Raw genomic sequence first — 21,097 nt, 5'->3', positions numbered from 1 at the left:
TGTGACCCTCAATTCCAGTTCCTGGACACTAATTTTGGTGCCACTGACAGCCTTTACATGTGACTAGAATTTCTTTGCATTTCGTGAAATATCTTTTGACAATATTCTGCTATGGTAGCCACTGGAGGCATCACGCATTGCTCTCCTGACAGCCAAACGTGTTTCATTCAGCATCTCTCTCTATCCAAAGCCCTAACCTATTGTGCAGTAATCTCTGTTTCTTTAGAGGTTTCCTTACAGTGACTGAATACCATGAACGTTCACTCCCGTTACGAACTGTTCTAGTGAGTACATATCTATCCAGTGCATGATCAATTACTCTTTTAAACCTGAGCCATAGTTTCTCTACTTGTTCCTGACTTGTGCTGACAGTTTCAAGTTACTCACTGAAATATGACATAACTCAGTTTTTCTCTAGTTTACTTAACTTATATGTCTTTCTTGTTGTCGTAATTGTCCTTTGCACTTTGGTAATCATTGTTGCCACAACCGCACCATGGTCACTGATACCAGTTTTGATGTGAACATCCTCAAAGAGGTCTGATCTATTTGTTGCCATTAGATCCAATATATTTCCATCACAAGAGGGATCGTACCCACCACTAACAGAACTTTTTTCTCAATTGAGTTTTAGATGATTAAAATCTCCAGGAACTTATGTACAAGAGAACTGGGGTTTCCTCTAAAGTTTTCAGTTACATCAGGAGATGTGAGTTTCTTGTCTATTGTGACAAATACACCACCACCATTTCCCATTTGCCTATCCTTCTGATATACAGGGTGTTACAAAAAGGTATGGTCAAACTTTCAGGAAACATTCCTCACACACAAAGAAAGAAAATATGTTGTGTGGACATGTGTCCAGAAACACTTACTTTCCATGTTAGAGCTCATTTTATTACTTCTCTTCAAATCACATTAATCATGGAATGGAAACACACAGCAACAGAACGTACCAGTGTGACTTCAAACACTTTGTTACAGGAAATGTTCAAAATGTCCTCCGTTAGCGAGGATACATGCATCCACCCTCTGTCGCATGGAATCCCTGATGCACTGATGCAGCCCTGGAGAATGGTGTATTGTATCACAGCCGTCCAGAATACGATCACGAAGAGTCTCTACATTTGGTACCGGGGTTGCATAGACAAGAGCTTTCAAATGCCCCCATAAATGAAAGTCAAGAGGGTTGAGGTCAGGAGAGTGTGGAGGCCATGGAATTGGTCCACCTCTACCAATCCATCGGTCACTGAATCTGTTGTTGAGAAGCGTACGAACACTTCGACTGAAATGTGCAGGAGCTCCATTGTGCATGAACCACATGTTGTGTCGTACGTGTAAAGGCACATGTTCTAGCAGCACAGGTAGAGTATCCCGTATGAAATCACGATAACGTGCTCCATTGAGCGTAGGTGGAAGAACATGGGACCCAATCAAGACATCACCAACAATGCCTGCCCAAAAGTTCACAGAAAATCTGTGTTGATGACGTGATTGCACAATTGCGTGCGGATTCTCATCATCCCACACATGTTGATTGTGAAAATTTACAATTTGATCATGTTGGAATGAAGCCTCGCCCATAAAGAGAACATTTGTACTGAAATGAGGATTGGCACATTGTTGGATGAACCATTCGCAGAAGTGTACCCGTGGAGGTCAATCAGCTGCTGATAGTGCCTGCACATGCTGTACATGGTACGAAAACAACTGGTTCTCCCATAGCACTCTCCATACAGTGACATGGTCAACGTTACTTTGTACAGCAGCAACTTCTCTGACACTGACATTAGGGTTATCGTCAACAGCACGTAGAATTGCCTCATCCATTGCAGGTGTCCTCGTCATTCTAGGTCTTCCCCAGTCGCGAGTCATAGGTTGGAATGTTCCGTGCTCCCTAAGATGCCGATCAATTGCTTCGAACATCTTCCTGTCGGGACACCTTCATTCTGGAAATCTGTCGCGATACAAACGTACCACGCCATGGCTATTGCTCCATGCTAATCCATACATCAAATGGGCATCTGCCAACTCCGCATTTGTAAACATTGCACTGACTGCAAAACCACGTTCATGATGAACACTAACATGTTGATGCTATGTACTGATGTGCTTGATGCTAGTACTGTAGAGCAATGAGTCGCATGTCAACACAAGCACCAAAGTCAACATTACCTTCCTTCAATGGGGCCAACAGGCGGTGAATCGAGGAAGTACAGTACATACTGACGAAACTAAAATGAGCTCTAACATGGAAATTAAGCATTTCCAGACACATGTCCACATAACATCTTTTCTTTATTTGTGTGTGAGGAATGTTTCCTGAAAGTTTGGCCGTACCTTTTTGTAACACCCTGTATACTTACATTTTCACCAAAAAGCTCACTGCTAAAGATCTCAGGTTTCAACCAGCTATCTATAGCCAACAATACGTGTGCTTCATTGCTTTTCATGAGTACTTCAAACTCTGGCACTTTGTTGCAAATGCTTTGGCAGTTAACCAATAAGATTTTCATACTATCACCTGTGGGACACATTTCTTCCATACACTGACACTTCTGGGTTTCCTATAGCTGTCATTAATTGGATTGGATGGAGAGTCACCTAATCTAAATGACCCTTGTGTTTCCTGATGCACAGGTATCTGAGTAGCAGCCTCTGACATATAGTGCACATCTGACCCATTTATGTGGGCCCTACAGCTCTCAAGTGGTGCAAGTCCATGAAGTCACATCCAAGCTTGTCACAGAAACTTTAATGTCTCTGGTTTAGTCCTTCCTCCTGATTGAGAACCAAATGGTCACAGTCAGTTCTGGGGACAATACTGCAAATTGTGAGCTTCACTGAAACTCCACATCTCCGGTTGGTCTTCTCAACCTCCTCTGCCAGTCACTGGAATGACCTGAATATCACCTTGGGGCCCACAGTCTCACCACAGTCTGCAATTTGTTGCACTCTGTTCTCTCTATGGCTGCTGGAATAATCTCTTCAGTATGCTGAATGAGGCCCCCAGGCATACACCATGAGTGCCCCTGGTGCCCTTTCCTGTCACTTGCTGCAATTTCCCTAAGGGATACCATCATTTCCTAAGTGTTTGAACTGCTGACAATTAATAGACCCCCTACTTTTGCATTTGTCTCCTCTGGGGGCACCAGACGAAATAGTTTTCACCAAAAAAGTTGAGGTGAGTCCCACTGGCTCAGTTTCAGTGAGAGGCAGAAAGCACCTCAAACTTGTTGGTTAGGGGGATTAGTACAACACCATGACTCCTCCCTCGTCCCTGTCCACCCTATACAGGTCCCCTAGATCTACCATTGACATGCCACTCACAGTCAAGTGGAGACAGGATCCACAGGAGAGGATAGAAACTGAGGTACCTCTGGCACCAATATCACAGGTACATGACCCTTGGGAGCTCTTCCAACACACTTATTCACAACAGCTGAGCCAACTCATCCCATATTGAAGAAAAGCATTCACATTGGGGCTGTTTTGGCTAGTGTGATGCATTACAGGGCAGTGAACTAATAATACATATATATATAAACAAAGATTCTGTAACTTACCAAATGAAAGCGTTGGTACGTTGATAGAAACAATAACAAACACAAACACACACACACACACACACACACACACACAAATTTCAAGCTTTCACAACCCACAGTTGCTTCATCAGGAAAGAGGGAAGGAGAGGGAAAGACGAAAGGATGTGGGTTTTAAGGGAGAGGGTAAGGAGTCATTCCAATCCCGGGAGCAGAAAGACTTACCTTGGGGGGAAAAAGGGGCAGGTATACACTCTCACACACACACACATATCCATCCGCACATAACAGACACAAGCACACATATGTAAAGGCAAAGAGTTTGGGTAGAGATGTCAGTCGAGGCGGAAGTACAGAGGCAAAGATGTTATTGAATGACAGGTGAGGTATGAGTGGAGGCAACTTGAAATTAGCAGAGGTTGAGGCCTGGTGGGTAATGGGAAGAGAGGATATGTTGAAGGGCAAGTTCCCATCTCCGGAGTTCTGATAGGTTGGTGTCAGTGGGAAGTATCCAGATGACCCGGACGGTGTAACACTGTGCCAAGATGTGCTGGCCGTGCACCAAGGCATGTTTAGCCACAGGGTGATCCTCATTACCAACAAACACTGTCTGCCTGTGTCCGTTCATGGAAATGGACAGTTTGTTGCTTCACAGTGTAGGCTGGTCAGTTGGTAAATCACATTGGTGCTGTCATACGTGGCTCTGCCTTTGATCGTGTACACCTTCCGGGTTACAGGACTGGAGTAGGTGGTGGTGGGAGGGTGCATGGGACAGGTTACAAGGGGGCGGTTACAAGGGTAGTAGCCAGAGGGTAGGGAAGGTGGTTTGGGGATTTCATAGGGATGAACCAAGAGGTTACGAAGGTTATGTGGACGGCGGAAAGACACTCTTGGTGGAGTGGGGAGGATTTAGTGAAGGATGGATCTCATTTGAAATGAAATTAAGTGTGTTATCCTCATTTTAATTGGTATTAAAATAATATCAGGGTAAATAAATACAGTGTTCTATAGAGCTAATATCCAAGAAACATTTATAAAGCAGTGGAAAACTGCAGACACATCTAATAATATAAACTGAACTTTATTGCACTGGAACTCTCCTAAGTATGTCACAAACAAAGTAGGCTTATACTTTTGGCTCACCTCTACAATATCAATGTAAAACAATCAATTCTTGGAGTCTAATGTGCAAAACACAGACATACTGCAGTTTATCTAAAATACCTTTTATATGGGAAAATGGCTGACAAACTTTCACCATAATGTGGTCTTCTCAAAGTGCAAGACCCACTTAAATTGGATTTTACTGAGCAAAGTGGCGCATTGGTTAGCACACTGGACTTACATTCAGAAGGACAATGGTTCAAACCCACATCCAACCATCCCAATTTACGTTTTCTGTGACTTCGCTAAATAGCTCCAAGCAAATGTTGGAAAGATTTCTTTGAAAAAGTACAGTTGATTTCCTTCTGAATTTTTGCAGCAATTCGAGCTTGTGCTCCATCACTAATCACCTCAATGTTGACAGAACATTCTATCCTAATCTTCAACAAATGGAAAGTCCAGACTGGAATATCAACAATCATAAAAAGTATAGATTGTTTCTCACCATAATGGTGACACCCTGAGTTGCAGACAGGCATAACACAAAGGCTGTTTACACACTAAGCTTTCAGCCAAACAATCTTCAGAAAAGAAAAGAGAACACACACACATACCACAAGCAGGTAGACATCATGCGCACATAATTGCTGTCTCAGCTACTTGAGCCAGACTGCAATTGTTGCACTGAACAAGGGCAGCAGTTGGGAGTGGGGCACAAAAGGGGGAGGGTTTGTAGAGTATGGGTGGGGAAGAGAATAGTGCTTTCTGGCGGAGTAAAGGGACTACTGTAGAAACCAGCAGGACAAGACTTGGGCAGTGTCAGCAGACTATGAGGAAGGAGATGCTGCGTGGAGGGGGAGGGGGATGGGCACTGGAAAAGGAGAGGAGCAAAGAAGGGGACAGATGGGGATGGATGCACTGGCAGAGAGTGAGCACAACAAGGCTGAGGGGATATGAAATGGGAGGAGGTGTAGGAGCAGCAACTATTGGATAGAGAGTGTGGGGACAGTAGGTTATCATAGTTTGAGAGTAGAATAATTTCTGGAGTGAAGTATGTGATGTAAGGATAACACCCATCTGTCCAGTTCAGAAAAGCTGGTGGTGGAGCGGAGAGCCCAAACGACCCAGGTTGTGAAGCAACAATTAAAATCAAGCACATTATGTTCAACTGCATGTTGTGCCACAGTGTGGTTGACTTTGTTCTTTCGCATAATTTGACAGCGGTAATTCATCCTGTTAAACAGCTGGTTGGTAGTCATACCAATATAAAAAGCTGTGCAATTATTGCAGCAGAGCTACTATGTGAAATGGTTGCTTTTACAGGTGGCCTGGCATCTGATGGGGTAGGAAAAGCCTATGACAAGGACTGGAATAGAAGAGTTGGGTGGGTGGACTGGGCAAGTCTTGCACCTGGGTCTTCCACAAGGATATGATCCCTCTGGCAAGGGCTGGGATTTGGATTGGCATAGGGATGGACTAGGATGCTGTGGAGGTTGGGTGGACAACAGGACACAACTTTACGAAGGTTGCAAAGGATCATGGGTAGGATGTCCCTCTTTTCAGGGCTTTCAGAGGCCTGCAAAGGATGTGGTTAAATTGTTCCAGTCTGAGATGGTACTGGGTGACAAAGAGGGTGCCCCATTGTAGCTGGTTCCTCATAGTGGCGGGACGATTGAGAATGTGTTGGGATAGAGCTTGGGAAATCTGCTTGTGGACTAGGTCTGTGGAATAGTGCCTGCTGTGATGACTTTTTGAGACCTTCAGCATACTGTGCAAGGGAGTTCTTGACACTGCAGATAAGCTGAAGTGGTAGGTATCTTTGATGTGTGGGGCTAGATTTTGGGCAAATGGTTGGAGGTGGTGATCAAGGGGTACCAAAATTCTTTCCATGGGGACACAAGGACCAGCTACAATGGAGCACCCACGATTGATAGCTTTGTGGATTTTGGGGAACCTGTAGAAAGTTGGTGTGCAGGGTGTCATGGAGGTGAGGAGGGAAATGGATTCAGGAGAGAGGTCCTGGGAAGTTATGAAGCCTGTAAGCACGGATTGAAGTTTATGTTGACCTTTTGGGATGGGATCACTCTGGCAGAGTTTATAGGTGGAGGAGTCAGACAATCGGCAAAGGCTTTCTACTAGCTAGTCACAGCAATACATAATGAGAGGATCCATCATTATGAATTTCAGTCACCTCTGCCACCTGTCTGACTGCTCCACCTAGTAATCCTGCTAGAGTGATTCAATGAGAGAAGTCTTAAAGTCTTAGACCCTTCCCAGAACCTCTTCCCTGAACCCATTTCCCTCCTCACCTCCATGACGACCCATACAACCCTTTCCTACATGCTTCCCAAAACCTCCAAACCCAACAATTCTGGATGCCCTATTGTAGCTGTTATTGTGCACCTATGGTAATAATTTTGGCTCTCACTGACCAACACCTCCAACCACTTATCCAAAATCTAGCCTCTCACATCAAAGATATCAATGGCTTCCTTCACTGATTCTCCACCATCCTCACCCCCTTACCTCCTAGGTCCCTACTTGTCACTGCTGATGTAGCTTCCTCAATCCAGTGTGCCACTTTCCAGGATGTTGACCTCCTCTCTCTGATGGCTCCATCCACACCTCTGTCCACATTAAACTCACCAACCACTAACATTACCTGCATTTCGACAGCTGCCATTCTTTCCCATCAAAAATTCCCTCCCATACAGATGGCCACCAGAGGATGACGTATCTGCTGGAACAAGAACTCTCTTGGCCAGTATGCTGAAGGTCTCACAAAAGCCTTCGCAAATAGGCACTAAGCCCCAGACCAAATCTGCAAACAGATTTCCATCATACCTCCACACACTCCCAAACCTCTCACCACCCCCAAAAACTAGCTACAATTGAGTTCCCCCTTCATTACCCAGTATCACCCAAAACTAGAAAAACTGAACCTCATCCTTTGTCATGGCTTTGACTATCTACCATCATGCCCTGAAATGAGGGACATTCTGCCCAAGATCATTCCCACCCCTCCTGAAGCAATGTTCCGTCACCAACCCAACCTCCAAAATATCCTCACCCATCCCTATGCCATTCCCAGTCTGAGATCCTTGCCACAGGTGACCCAGGTGCAAGACCTGCCCAATCATCCACCCAGCACTTCCTGTCCTAATCCTGTGACAGGCTTATCCTGCCTCCTCAGAGGTGACGCCATCTCCGAAAGCAGCACTGTCATTTACCAGCTCCACTGCAATTATTGTAAAGATTTTCATATTGGTATGACTACCAGCCAGCTACCTATCAAGATGAATAGCACCACCAAACTGTGGTTCAACAAAAAAGTGGACCACAAAGTGGACCACACTGTGGCACAACATCTAGCTGAATAAAACATGCATGATTTTAATGGCTGCTTCACAACCCAGGCCATGTGGATTATCCCGTCCACCACCAGTCTTTCTGAACTCCACAGATGGGAGTTTTTCTTTACAACATATTCTTCACTCCCAAAATTATAATCTGTGATAACCTACTGTCCCTACATGCTTACCCAACAGTCTCTGTCCCTTCTGTCCTAAACCTCTTTACAATTCACATCCCCTCATCCTCACACTGTGCTTGCTCTCTGCCAATGCACTCACACCAGTCTTTTGCCCTCTCTGCTCCTCTCCTCTCCTTTCTCACTTGCCTTGCCCCCTCTCCCCCCCCCCCCCCTCTTCCTCTCTTCACACCCGTCTTGCCCACTGGCCAACAGCCTCCTGCTGCTGTCTGAGCCTTTTTATGCCACCTGGTACGTGGTCCTTGCACACTCCAACAGACAGAACTCTTCTCTCTCTCCCCATCCCTGCCCCACTTTTGACTGCTGCTTTTGTTGAACATAAATGTTGCAGTCCACCTAAAGGGACCAGAGATGGTGATTTTGTGTGTGTGTGTGTGTGTGTGTGTGTGTGTGTGTGTGTGTGTGTGTGTGTGTGTGTGGACATTGTGAAAATTATGCTCTGTTTTTTGCTTTTATCATCTGTCTGTGTGGCAGAATCTCTTTTGTTTTGTTTTTCTAAAAATACATTATCTTCTATCATTACACTATTTATTTCATGTAAATGATATGCTATGAATTTTTATGTGAATGAAATAAGACACTAAGGTCACAAATAGGTACAGACAAATCCACAGCTATGATATGAGGCATAAATGTATTTTCTATTGTTAACAGAAGATTAACGCTAACAGGAAAAAACCTTTATGTGAAAGGAGATACTTTTCATAATTTTATACCAAATGATTTTCAGATGTTGTGTGGAGGCACTTTTAAAATGTGACTTAAGCAGTACTTTATCCTTAAATGGTCATGTAACTTGAAACTAACATGCATAATAATCTAAGCAACAGTCCTGCCCTAGCAGTAATTTTACTGTTAATTTGTGTATAAAAAAACTGTTACACTAAGGAGTGAATTGTTATCCTGCCATATACATTAAATAATTATACAATATTGTAAACATATCTATATGTGTGCACAAACAATGCTGTAAATGTACATAGTTTGTATCGGTCAACATGTAACGATCGGTGTTACATGCAGAAAATAAATAAATTGAAACAAATAACATGCTGCTATGAAAAAGCACCCTTTTTTACATATTTTAATTGTGCAGTGAAAATATTTGTGAAACTGAAACAAGAAATCAAATTAGTCAGTGAAAAGACATGCAATTCTGCTAACAGCCATTATGAGAGTGGCAAGATCAGAAACAGGAATTTGAGGTTTTTCCTTTCTGCTTAACAAATCATCCATTAAATGAACACTACTCTTTTGCATATAAATAAATAAAGAAAAATTACAGTATTTCCAAAGGGTTATTAACTCTTGTGACTGTTTGCACAAAGAAACAATTTTCTTCTACAGGTTAGGAAATACATTCAAGTTTATTTGCAATAAGCACACATACATGTTTGACTTCAGAGTACCAACATCTTTAAATGTACTGAAAATGTTACTAACCTGAGCTTTCATTTCAGTTTCTGGTGTGACAGCTGCATACTGCTCTCGCCTGAAGCATGCTTTGTACGGTGTGTTTAGAACACCTTTCTCTGAGTAATACTGTTGTAGAATATGTGACAGTCTAAGATTTGGCTTCTGACTTCTCCACGATACAATATTCTTTGCAATTATTAAACCTGAAATTGAGAGGCTATATAAGAGGAAGACAGCATAGAAGAAAATGCCCTGAATACTAGTTTTATTACTGGTATCATGTACTTTGCACACTGAATTCAAGGAAGAACACAGTGAACAGTATGTAGGTTCAGTTTCTGTTGCTTCTTTTGTTTTCAAATAAAAAATGAACTTTCTAGCTGCATCAAGATTGGCAATCTTTTACAGAAGCTTGAAATTTAGTGCGGACTTCAATGTGAGATGCCTATAACAGTTTCCACTACGAAACTTTGTCTCGAAACCTGGCAGAAAATCCAAAGAGATTTTGCTTGTATGTGAAGTATTTTAGTGGCAAGAAATAATCAATGCCTTCTCTGCATGATAGCAATGGAGATACTATCAAAGACAGTGCTGCCAAAGCAGAGTCACTAAACACAGCCTTCCAAAATGCCTTCACAAAAGAATAAATATTCCAGAATTCGAATCGAAAACAGCTGTCAACATGAGTAACGTAGAAGTAAATATCCTCGGAGTAGTGATGCAACTTAAAACACTTAATAAAGGCAAGTCTTGTGGTCCAGACTGTATACCAATTAGGCTCCATACTTAACAATCATATGCAACCGTTCGCTCAATGAAAGATCCACACCCAAAGACTGGAAAGTTGCACTGGTCACACCAATATTCAAGAAAGGTAATAGAAGTAATCCACTAAATTACAGGCCCATATCATTAATGTCAATATGCAGCAGTATTTTAAAACATATATTGTGTTTGAACATTATGATTTACCTTGAAGAAAATGGTCTATTGACATACAGTCAACATGGGTTTAGAAAGCCTCATTCCTGTGAAACACAACTAACTCTTTATTCACATGAAGTGTTGCGTGCTATTGACAAGGGATTTCAGATTGATTCTGTATTTCTGGATTTCCGGAAGGCTTTTGACACTGTACCACAAAAGGGGCTCATAGTGAAATTGTGTGCTTATGGAATATTGTCTGAGTTATGTGACTGGATTTGTGATTTCCTGTCAGAGAGGTCACAGTTCATAGTAAATAACCGAAAGTCATCGAGTAAAACAGAAATGATTTCTGGCATTCCCCAAGGTAGTGTTATAGGCCCTTTGCTGTTCCTTATCTATATAAATGATTTTGGAGACAATCTGAGCAGCCAGCTTTGGTTGTTTGCAGATGATGCTGTCATTTATCGACTAATAAAGTCATCAGAAGATCAAAACAAACTGCAAAACAATTTAGAAAAGATATCTGAATGGTGCGAAAATTGGCAGTTGACCCTAAATAACGAAAAGTGTGAGGTCATCCACACAAGTGCTAAAAGGAACTCATTAAACTTTGGTTACACGATAAATCAGACTAATCTAAAAGCCGTAAATTCAACTAAATACCTAGTTATTACAATTACAAACAATTTAAATTGGAAGGAACACACAGAAAATGTTGTGAGGAAGGCTAACCAAAGACTGTGTTTTATTGGCAGGACACTTAAAAACTGTAAGAGACCTACTAAGGAGACTGCCTACACTATGCTTGCCCATCCTATTTTAGAATACAGCTGCGCAGTGTGGCATCCTTACCAAATAGGACTGACGGAGTGCATCAAAAAAGTTCAAAGAAAGGCAGCACGTTTCGTATTATCATGAAATATGGGAGAGAGTGTCACACAAATGATACAGGATTTGGGCGGAAAATCATTAAAAGAAAAGCGTTTTTCGTTGCTACGGAATCTTCTCATGAAATTCCAATCACCAACTTTCTCCTCTGAATGAAAAAATATTTTGTTGACACTAATCTACATAGGGGAGAATGATCACCACGATAAAATAAGGGAAATCAGAGCTCGTATGGAAAGATATAGGTGTTCATTCTTTCTGCGTGCTACACAAGATTGGAATAATAGAGAATTGTGAAGGTGGTTTGATGAACCCTCTGCCAGGCACTTGAATGTGATTTGGAGAGTATCCATGTAGATGTAGATGTAGATATAGATTAGGATGATTTGAAACCTACAGATGGAAATTCATGTCCAATAACAAAAGTAATAGTGTAACAGAAGCATACAACACTTAATAAAACATTCACACAGTACACACAATGTTGAGGAAACTAAACGTACCACATAGAGCAGTCTTCATCATATGATTACTTAAATCTTCTGTTATTAATGTGTGTGTGTGTGTGTGTGTGTGTGTGTCAGTGGAGATGAGAAGGGAGGGGTGGTGGTAGGGAGTATTTTATGCATGGTATTTTTTCATAGATGGACAAGTTAAGGAAGTTTAAAATTGCATTAATTAAGCATTCTGTGAACTCTTGACAGACTATCTTATACATTATTAATGAAAACACACACAACATTGGTGTAATGCTCTATGATGTTTAGTATTTTATATCACAAACTGATTTTCATTTGCTATGCCACCATCAGGTGCAATAACAAATATTTGTAGCTATAAAGTTTTTATAGGATCAAAGATATTAAAATAGTACACATACAGAATATTTCAGCTGGGTTCCAAAGATGTTAATGTTTGTTTTATGAGTACAGTGAGAAAAATTCTTTCAGTGAAAATGCAATGTAAAACTATTGAATGTAGATAAAATATGTGACACACGGTCATGTTTGTGTGAGTTGCATATACATGAATGTGTGTGTGCGTGTATGTTGCCTAATTCAGATGAATGCCTTTTGGCTGAAAACTTACTTGTTTAGTAGTCTTTTTGTTATGCCTGTCTGTGACTCAGCATCTCTACTATACGTCAAGTAGCAGTCTATCCCATTCATAATATTATCTTTATAGATGTCTTGTGGTGGTGGATTGAGGACATGGTAAAGAAGAGAGGAAACCTGCTGTTTCTGTTTTTTATGCATTATGGTGCTCACCAGGGCAGGAGTGTACCCACTGTTTGATGCTATTTGTTGGGTTGTATTTAATTCAGTTTGTAAGTTGTCATCACTCGTGGGGATGGATATTATGGCAATATATAACTGAATGATAATTCCCCATGTCAGTATTCCAGGTTTGTTTATATGACTGTATGTCAAAAGTAAAACAATTATTAGTGTATATGAAATTGATTACAAGAAAGTGTCAGTGAAAGAGGTCATATATTTGTAGTCAAGTTGGAATTTATTGAGAAAATTTCCAGAAGCAGAAATAAAATGAGATACCTATTAAAATTTCAAACAATAATTCTAAAGAGATGGCATTGATCATTGCAGAGTATAGTGTTTTCTACCAATGCAAAAATAGTTATGGCATTATTAAAGAAATAATAATCTTGTTTGTCTGCCAAACTCAACCTTAAAGAATTTGGTATTTACTCCATGCATTTGAAACAGATCTCGAAAAAAGCTTAATTTTGTCTTCCATCTGCAGTTTTACAAATTTTCACCTACCCTCCTAACAAACCTCGTTCTATCCTTTGTTTTAAGGTGTCTTTCTAGCATGGGTAATTCTTGTCAGTACCAGAGATCAAACCCTCTTACAAATTCTCTTATGTCTTTTGAAACCTTTAATACAACAAACACAATGACCCCCCCCCCCCTGAATGATAAAATGAAAATTTCTTGCGCACATACTTACACTATGTTAGGATAACACTAATATTTTGATTTTGATGACTTAGAATTAACTAAATAATATCTGCAACATAATCTAAATAGATTTTCAAAGTGATATGAACTCTCTCATGAGGTCCTGATTCCACAACATTAGTGGGAGTTGAAATCTGGTACATATGAAAGTACTTACCATCAAGACCACCTCTGATTTCTGCATCTGTCATTTGTGTCTGTTCTGCTCTGTTGATAAAATACCAATGTGGTATTACTGAATCATTCCAGCCTCCTGGAGTGCCAATTTTTATTGCCTCTGACTTTGGTCCCTGGTGTATGACAACTTCTGCCAGGTCACCTAATGAAATAGTAAATCTCTATTATTGGCAATTATAAAGCTACTTGCTTCAAATAAAATCTGTCTCATTTATACTACGTAAATATAAGTTCCTAATATAGAAAATAAGAAAAATTAAAAATACTTTTGCAATTCAAGAAGTTTTTAATATGCAGCTGGATAATATAGTCAGTGAACAAAATCACAAATGAAAACTAATTTGTCTAGTCCAAAGCAGTACACAAAATAGCAAATGAAAGTAAAAAATACTCTTCTTTATATATTGGAGTACAGGAATGTATTCATATGGAAATTACAAAATGAATATAGGGAAGCTACATGATAAGAGCAGTTCAAATAAGGAAACTACTCCAGATGCCAATACAACAACTGTATGTAGGTGAAAAGATGTGAGGTATAAATTACATTTTAATGATAATCTTCCCAGTATAATTCCCACAAAACCAATAGATCTCTTTTTATCTGCCCCTATTGCTTGTCATCTCATCACAAATTTTTCTCTTCATATATTTCTAATGCAAGGGTAAAGTAAGTGTGGGAGTCAGGAGTAACTCTGATTACAAAAACAAAATGTTCTGCAGCATTTTTAAATGTAACTAAAATCATGTTACTACACCACGTGATTCATTCTGTTTAAAACAGTTACACTTAGAGTTATACATATAATTAATGATTTGTGGCTCACTACTGTCATTAATTGTTGAGACAATATCTAAAAACAGTGCTAAAATAATTCACTCCATTAAAAGTGAAAATTAGTTCAGTGATACATTAGAAAGTTCTTTACAGTACTAATGTTACAGTATTGCTCTTCAGGCAAAAGTAAAGGAAATTAAAGTAAAATGAACAATGTTGTTTGTTTTGAGATAAGCCCTTCAAGCTGAAATAAGGAGAAAAATGTTGTTTGAAGTAAAGTAATGCCTGTGATAAATAATGTTTTGTCTTTTATAAAGAGAGGTAAAGTTTTGTCCATAATATGGTTGGTTATTGCTGTGAAGTGTCATTCTTTAAGATCAATTGTTGTAAGAAAGGAAAAGCAGGGTTCCAGCACTTTACTGTGATGAAATGAAGTAACATGTAATGAAGTATTAAGGACTCAATGAAGTGTTGAAGGGTAATGAGGAAGATGCAGTGACAAAGTGTAATGAGGTATCTGTAATGACGCTAATAATGAGAAATATAAAGGGTAGTTAAGGAAATTGACAGAGGTGCTGTCTCTGTGGTAGTTTATTTTGTGAACGAACTTCTTCAGTTAAAAAGCTTGTAAAACAAAGAACTTATTGATGTAACAGACTTTACTAAATCATAAAATGTGATTACATGCACAGCACGATTCTTGTTGTGATGAAATATCTAATTAATAGGAGGCAACAGATGGAAAACCTAAATATAATATTACATCTTCATGAAAGTAATGCTTATAAGGAAAAAATATAACAGACTGTTTAAAAATGATGAAATGAAATATCGATTTTCTTCTAACCACATGTGAGGACTCTACCAATTGGAGACGAATAGTGTATCATAAACTACAGTCTTTGACACTAATAACATCTTCGTTCATCTACAATGTGTGTGAGCAGGAGTACTCTCTACAGAGTTAGTCTGTTGCTGACTTCCAAGTTGGGTAAATGTGTTTTGTTGAGCTTGTGATTAAGGATGTGTAAATGTATCCTTCAGCAAATTTTATTTTCAAGATACTATTATGCTCTGTGCTGCAAATCTGTCTTTTAAGTTATTGTACTAATGAAGTCCCCCTATGAGCCATGGACCTTGCCGTTGGTGGGGAGGCTTGCATGCCTAAACGATACAGATAGCCGTACTGTAGGTGCAACCACAACGGAGGGGTATCTGTTGAGATGCCAGACAAACGTGTGGTTCCTGAAGAGGGGCAGCAGCCTTTTCAGTAGTTGCAGGGGCAACAGTCTGGATGATTGAATGATCTAGCCCTGTAACACTAACCAAAATGGCCTTGCTGTTTTGGTACTGTGAATGGCTGAAAGCAAGGGGAAACTACAGCCGTAATTTTTCCCGAGGCCATGCAGCTTTACTGTATGATTAAATGATGATGGCATCTTCTTGGGTAAAATATTCCAGAGGTAAAATAGTCCTCCATTCGGATCTCCGGGTGGGGACTACTCAAGAGGACGTTGTTATCAGGAGAAAGAAAACTGGCGTTCTACAGATCGGAGTGTGGAATGTCAGATCCCTTAATCAGGCAGGTAGGTTAGAAAATTTAAAAAGGGAAATGGATAGCTTAAAGTTAGATATAGTGGGAATTAGTGAAGTTCGGTGGCAGGAGTAGATTTAATAATGAAGAAAAAAATAGGAGTGCGGGTAAGCTACTACAAACAGCACAGTGAACGCATTACTGTGGCCAAGATAGACACAAAGCCCATGCCTACTACAGTAGTACAAGTTTATATGCCAACTAGCTCTGCAGATGATGAAGAAATTGATGAAATGTATGATGAGATAAAAGAAATTATTCAGGTAGTGAAGGGAGATGAAAATTTAATAGTCATGGGTGACTGGAATTTGACAGTAGGAAAAAGAAGAGAAAGAAACATAGTAGGTGAATCTGGATTGGTGCTAAGAAATGAAAGAGGAAGCCACCTGGTAGAATTTTGCACAGAGCATAACTTAATCATAGCTAACACTTGGTTCAAGAATCATGAAAGAAGGTTGTACACATGGAAGAACCCTGGAGATACTTAAAGGTTTCAGGTATATTATATAATGGTAAGACAGAGATTTAGAAACCAGGTTTTAAATTGTAAGACATTTCCAGGGGCAGATGTGGACTCTGACCACAATCTATTGGTTATGAAATGTAGATTAAAACTGAAGAAACTGCAAAAAGGTGGGAATGTAAGGAGACGGGACCTGGATAAACTGAAAGAACCAGAGGTTAGATACTGCCTACAGGAAAATTAAAGAGACCTTTGGAGAAAAGAGAACCACTTGCATGAATATCAAGAGCTCAGATGGAAACCCAGTTCTAAGCAAAGAAGGGAAAGCAGAAAGGTAGAAGGAGTATATAGAGGTTCTATACAGGGGCGATGTTCTTGAGGACAATATTATGGAAATGGAAGAGCAGGTAGATGAAAATGAAATGGGAGATATGATACTGCGTGAAGAGTTTGACAGAGCACTGAAAGACCTAAGTCGAAACAAGGCCCCGGGAGTACAAAACATTCCATTAGAACTACTGACAGCCTTGGGAGAGCCTGTCCTGACAAAACTCTACCATCTGGTGAGCAAGATGTATGAGACAGGTGAAATTCCCTCAGACTTCAAGAAGAATATGATAATTCCTATCCCAAAGAAAGCAAGTGTTGACAGATGTGAAAATTACCGAACTATCAGTTTAATAAGTCACAGCTGCAAAATACTAACGTGAATTCTTTACAGACGAATGGAAAACTGGTAGAAGCTCACCTCGGGGAAGATCAGTTTGGATTCCATAGAAATGTTGGAACATGTGATGCAATACTGACCCTACGACTTATCTTAGAAGAAAGATTAAGGAAAGGCAAACCTACGTTTCTAGCATTTGTAGACTTGGAGAAAGCTTTTGACAATGTTGACTGGAATACTCTCTTTCAAATTCTAAAGGTGGCAGGCGTAAAATACAGGGATCGAAAGGCTATTTTCAATTTGTACAGAAAGTAGATGGCAGTTATAAGAGTCGAGGGGTATGAAAGGGAAGTAGTGGTTGGGAAAGGAGTGAGACAGGGTTGTAGCCTCTCCCCATTGCTATTAAATCTGTATATTGAGCAAGCAGTAAAGGAAATGAAAGAAAAGTTCTGAGTAGGTATTAAAATCCATGGCAAAGAAATAAAAACTTTGAGGTTCGCTGATGACATTGTAATTCTGTCAGAGACAGCAAAGGACTTGGAAGAGCAGTTGAACGGAATGGACAGTGTCTTGAAAGGAGGGTATAAGATGAACATAACAAAAGCAAAATGAGGATAATGGAATGTAGTCGAATTAAGTCGGGTGATGCTGCGGGAATTACATTAGGAAATGAGACACTTAAAGTAGTAAAGGAGTTTTGCTATTTCGGTAGCAAAATAACTGATGATGGTCGAAGTAGAGGGGATATAAAATGTAGATTGGCAATGGCAAGGAAAGCATTTCTGAAGAAAAGAAATTTGTTAACATCCAGTATTGATTTAAGTGTCAGGAACTCATTTCTGAAAGTATTTGCATGGAGTGTAGCTATTTATGGAAGTGAAACATAGACGATAAATAGTTTAGACAAGAAGAGAATAGAAGCTTTCAAAATGTGGTGCTACAGAAGAATGCTGAAGATTAAATTGGTAGATCACATAACTAATGAGGAGGTGTTGAATAGGATTGGGGAGAAGAGGAACTTTTGGCACAACCTGACTAAAAGAAGGGATCCGTTGGTAGGACATGTTCTAAGGCATCAAGGGATCACCAATTTAGTACTGGAGGGCAGTGTGGAGGGTAAAAATCATAGAGGGAAACCAAGAGATGAATACACTAAGCAGATTCAGAAGGATGTAGGCTGCAGTAGGTACTGGGAGATGAAGAGGCTTGCACAGGATAGAGTAGCATGGAGAGCTGCATCAAACCAGTCTCGGGACTGAAGACTACAACAACAACAACTAATGAAGTCCAGTGTTAATGAACTGAGTAATTTGTTTCAATTTCAAAATCAGTGAAGGCTTGAAAACAGTTTCCATCTCTTTAACCAATAACTAAATTTTGTTGTATGTATGTTCTGAGTATTTCAATTAGTATAGGATTAATCCTGTCTCTTTCAGGTTTTCCACAAAGCATTATTATTTTACTGATACAGAATATGTTGTATTCTCTTTTTCATTGTATCACTATGGGAAGACACTGGAATAATGAAAACAGATAAATTCCCAAGGACATGGGTCCACAATCAGAAATGATGTTGGGGGTTGGACTAGAGCAAGCGGTATTGTCTCCCAGGGCTCCACAGTGTAGTGAGTGCAAAGTGTTTCATACAATAAAATATAATCATTTCCTTACAATTTTGCATAAAAAGGTTTACAAAAGGGAATTTAACATAAAAGGTGTGTATAAAATTGTAATGTTTTTAACTACAATATGGAAAATATTGGGTACAACTCACCACAAAGAGGAGATGTTGAGTCACATACACTCAAAGAAAAGAATACTAGGATTATTTAAGCTTTCAGGCATTGTCCTTCTTGAGAAGTATAGCTCTTGCACATTCATACTACACCCTTCACACACATATGGCTACTGCTTCCAAGTGCTGAAGCCTGACTGCAGCTGCATCTGAGATGAGTAGCAATTTGCAGCAGATTGCTCTCAGGTCAGATGCAGCCACAGTCAAGCCTAAGCACCCAGAGACAGTAGCCATATGTGTGTGTGTGTGTGTGTGTGTGTGTGTGTGTGTGTGTTGTGTGTGTTGTTTCATGTGAAGGTATGAGAGCTATATGTCTACGCCCACTACCCATCAAAGCAGACTGCGGCTCACATCAGAAGCAGCTGCAGTCAGACCTTAGTGCCTAGAGACAGTATCCATGTGTGTGAATGACTTGCTGTCATGTAAATGTGTGAGAGCTATACTTCTTAGGAAGAGCAATGCCAAAAAGCTTAAATATTTCTAGTATTTTTTTCTTTGTATCTGCATGCAAACCAACAGCTACTCTATGTGATGAGTACAACACAATCCTTTCTCCATCCTATGAAATTTATTTATGTAATGTTGATTATTTATTTGAAAATAGGTGTAATTATTTAAATATTGTACAGTAGCCTTCTTGTGAAAACCAATTTATTTCCCATTATCACACTGTTAGCACAATTACTGGATTACTAGTTTCAGCAATATGTATTGCCATCTTCAGATCCATTAAACCCAACCTCGACTTTCTTATCCATATTGTATAGTCGTAATGTGACAAGAGTGCCTTGATTTTCTTATGCATAATGTGACACAGTGGTATAAGCATTGCATGTGAGCCATAGTGGCTCAGTTTACTGGCGTAACTACCTCTGGCACTGGTTTTGGTAGTCAACTCCCTTGTGACTTATCTTTGGTTTTCCTAGTTGAAGTGTAGAGGCACAGCACAGAGGCAGTGAGTTGTAAACAGCACATGATGGAAGGAGGAGGGCTGGAGGAGCAGTGTCTGATGGTAGGGTTTGGTTGGGCTGATTTGGGTTTGACAACGCATGTACCCAGCCGGATCGCTGAGTGACTTGCCAAATGTTGGGTAGCCGCTAAAGAAGGGGACAAAGGTTGTGCTCTGGAGCTCTGGTGATGGGGCCCTCCTTCTGTTATTTGAAAAGGAGTTAAAAGGATAATTGACGGTGGGAAGAGTGCACCATAAGAACCGCCTATTGATATTCTTGCACTGTGATTAGGGGGAACATAAAGGAGAGGAGCACAGAAGGGAAAAAGATCGGTCGATGAGTGCACTGACAGAGTGTGGAGCACAGTGAGGGTGAGGGGATACCAACTGGGAAGAGGTGACAGGACAAAGCAGGTGGAAACTGTTGGATAGAGGGTGTTAGAACACCTGCAATTCTCTCACCACCACCAGGTACCAGTTAAGAAGAAGCACTCCCTTCATCACCCGATATCACTCTGGACTGGAACAACTGAACCACATCCTTCAGCAGGGCTTTGATTATCTATCACCATGCCCTGAAATGAGGGATATCCTACCCAAGATCCTTCCCACCCCACCTAAAGTAGTGTTCCATCACCCATCCAACCTCCACAACATCCTAGTCCATTCATATGCCACACCCAATCCATACCCTTACTACAGGGGTTGCATCCCTTCGGAAGACCTACGTGAAAGACCTGCCCAAACGCCCAACCTCCTCTTCCTATTCCAGTCCTGTCACAGGCTTATCAATCTCTTTGAGGCTGGGACACCTGTGAAAGCAGCCCTGTCATATATCAGTTCTGCTTTTAATATTTGTATGACTACCAACCAGTTGTCTACCAGGATAAGTGGTTCTCACCAAACTGTGGCCAAGAACAAAATGAGTCATCCTGTGGCATAACTTGCAGCTGAACACAACATGCTTGATTTTAATGACTGCTTCACAACCCAGGACCTCAGGACCCTCCCATCCAAAACCAGTTTTTCTGAACTGCATAGATTGGTATTATCCTTACAACATATTCTCCACTCCCGAAATTATCCTGTCTTCAACCTACTGTCCCCACACCTTCCACCCAACAGTTCCCACCTCCTACCAGTTCACATCCCCTAGACCTCATTGTGTTCTCAAGATAGTTAAACAATAGAAACTGTAAACACAAGAATCCTTGAGTCGATGGTGCTCCCAAAGAAGAATATTTATACAATGAAGTTAGTAA

The 21,097-nt window shown here is 40.4% G+C and overlaps 1 protein-coding gene across 2 annotated transcripts in view; it reads right to left on the bottom strand.

Annotated features, from left to right (window-relative positions):
* The window catches only part of LOC126237280 (uncharacterized), a 157,175-nt gene that overhangs the window by 61,012 nt on the left and 75,066 nt on the right, over positions 1–21,097 (bottom strand). For both annotated transcript variants that reach the window (XM_049947217.1, XM_049947216.1), the window contains exons 7-8: positions 13,570–13,731; positions 9,643–9,818 (exon numbers count right to left, since the gene is read on the bottom strand). In XM_049947217.1, the coding sequence (XP_049803174.1) occupies positions 9,643–9,818; positions 13,570–13,731 (338 nt within the window). The remainder of the gene's footprint in view (positions 1–9,642; positions 9,819–13,569; positions 13,732–21,097) is intronic.

The sequence above is a fragment of the Schistocerca nitens genome, chromosome 2 (genome assembly GCF_023898315.1).
Source record: "Schistocerca nitens isolate TAMUIC-IGC-003100 chromosome 2, iqSchNite1.1, whole genome shotgun sequence".
Lineage (NCBI taxonomy): Eukaryota > Metazoa > Arthropoda > Insecta > Orthoptera > Acrididae > Schistocerca > Schistocerca nitens.
This window is presented reverse-complemented; position numbering and strand designations above follow the sequence as displayed.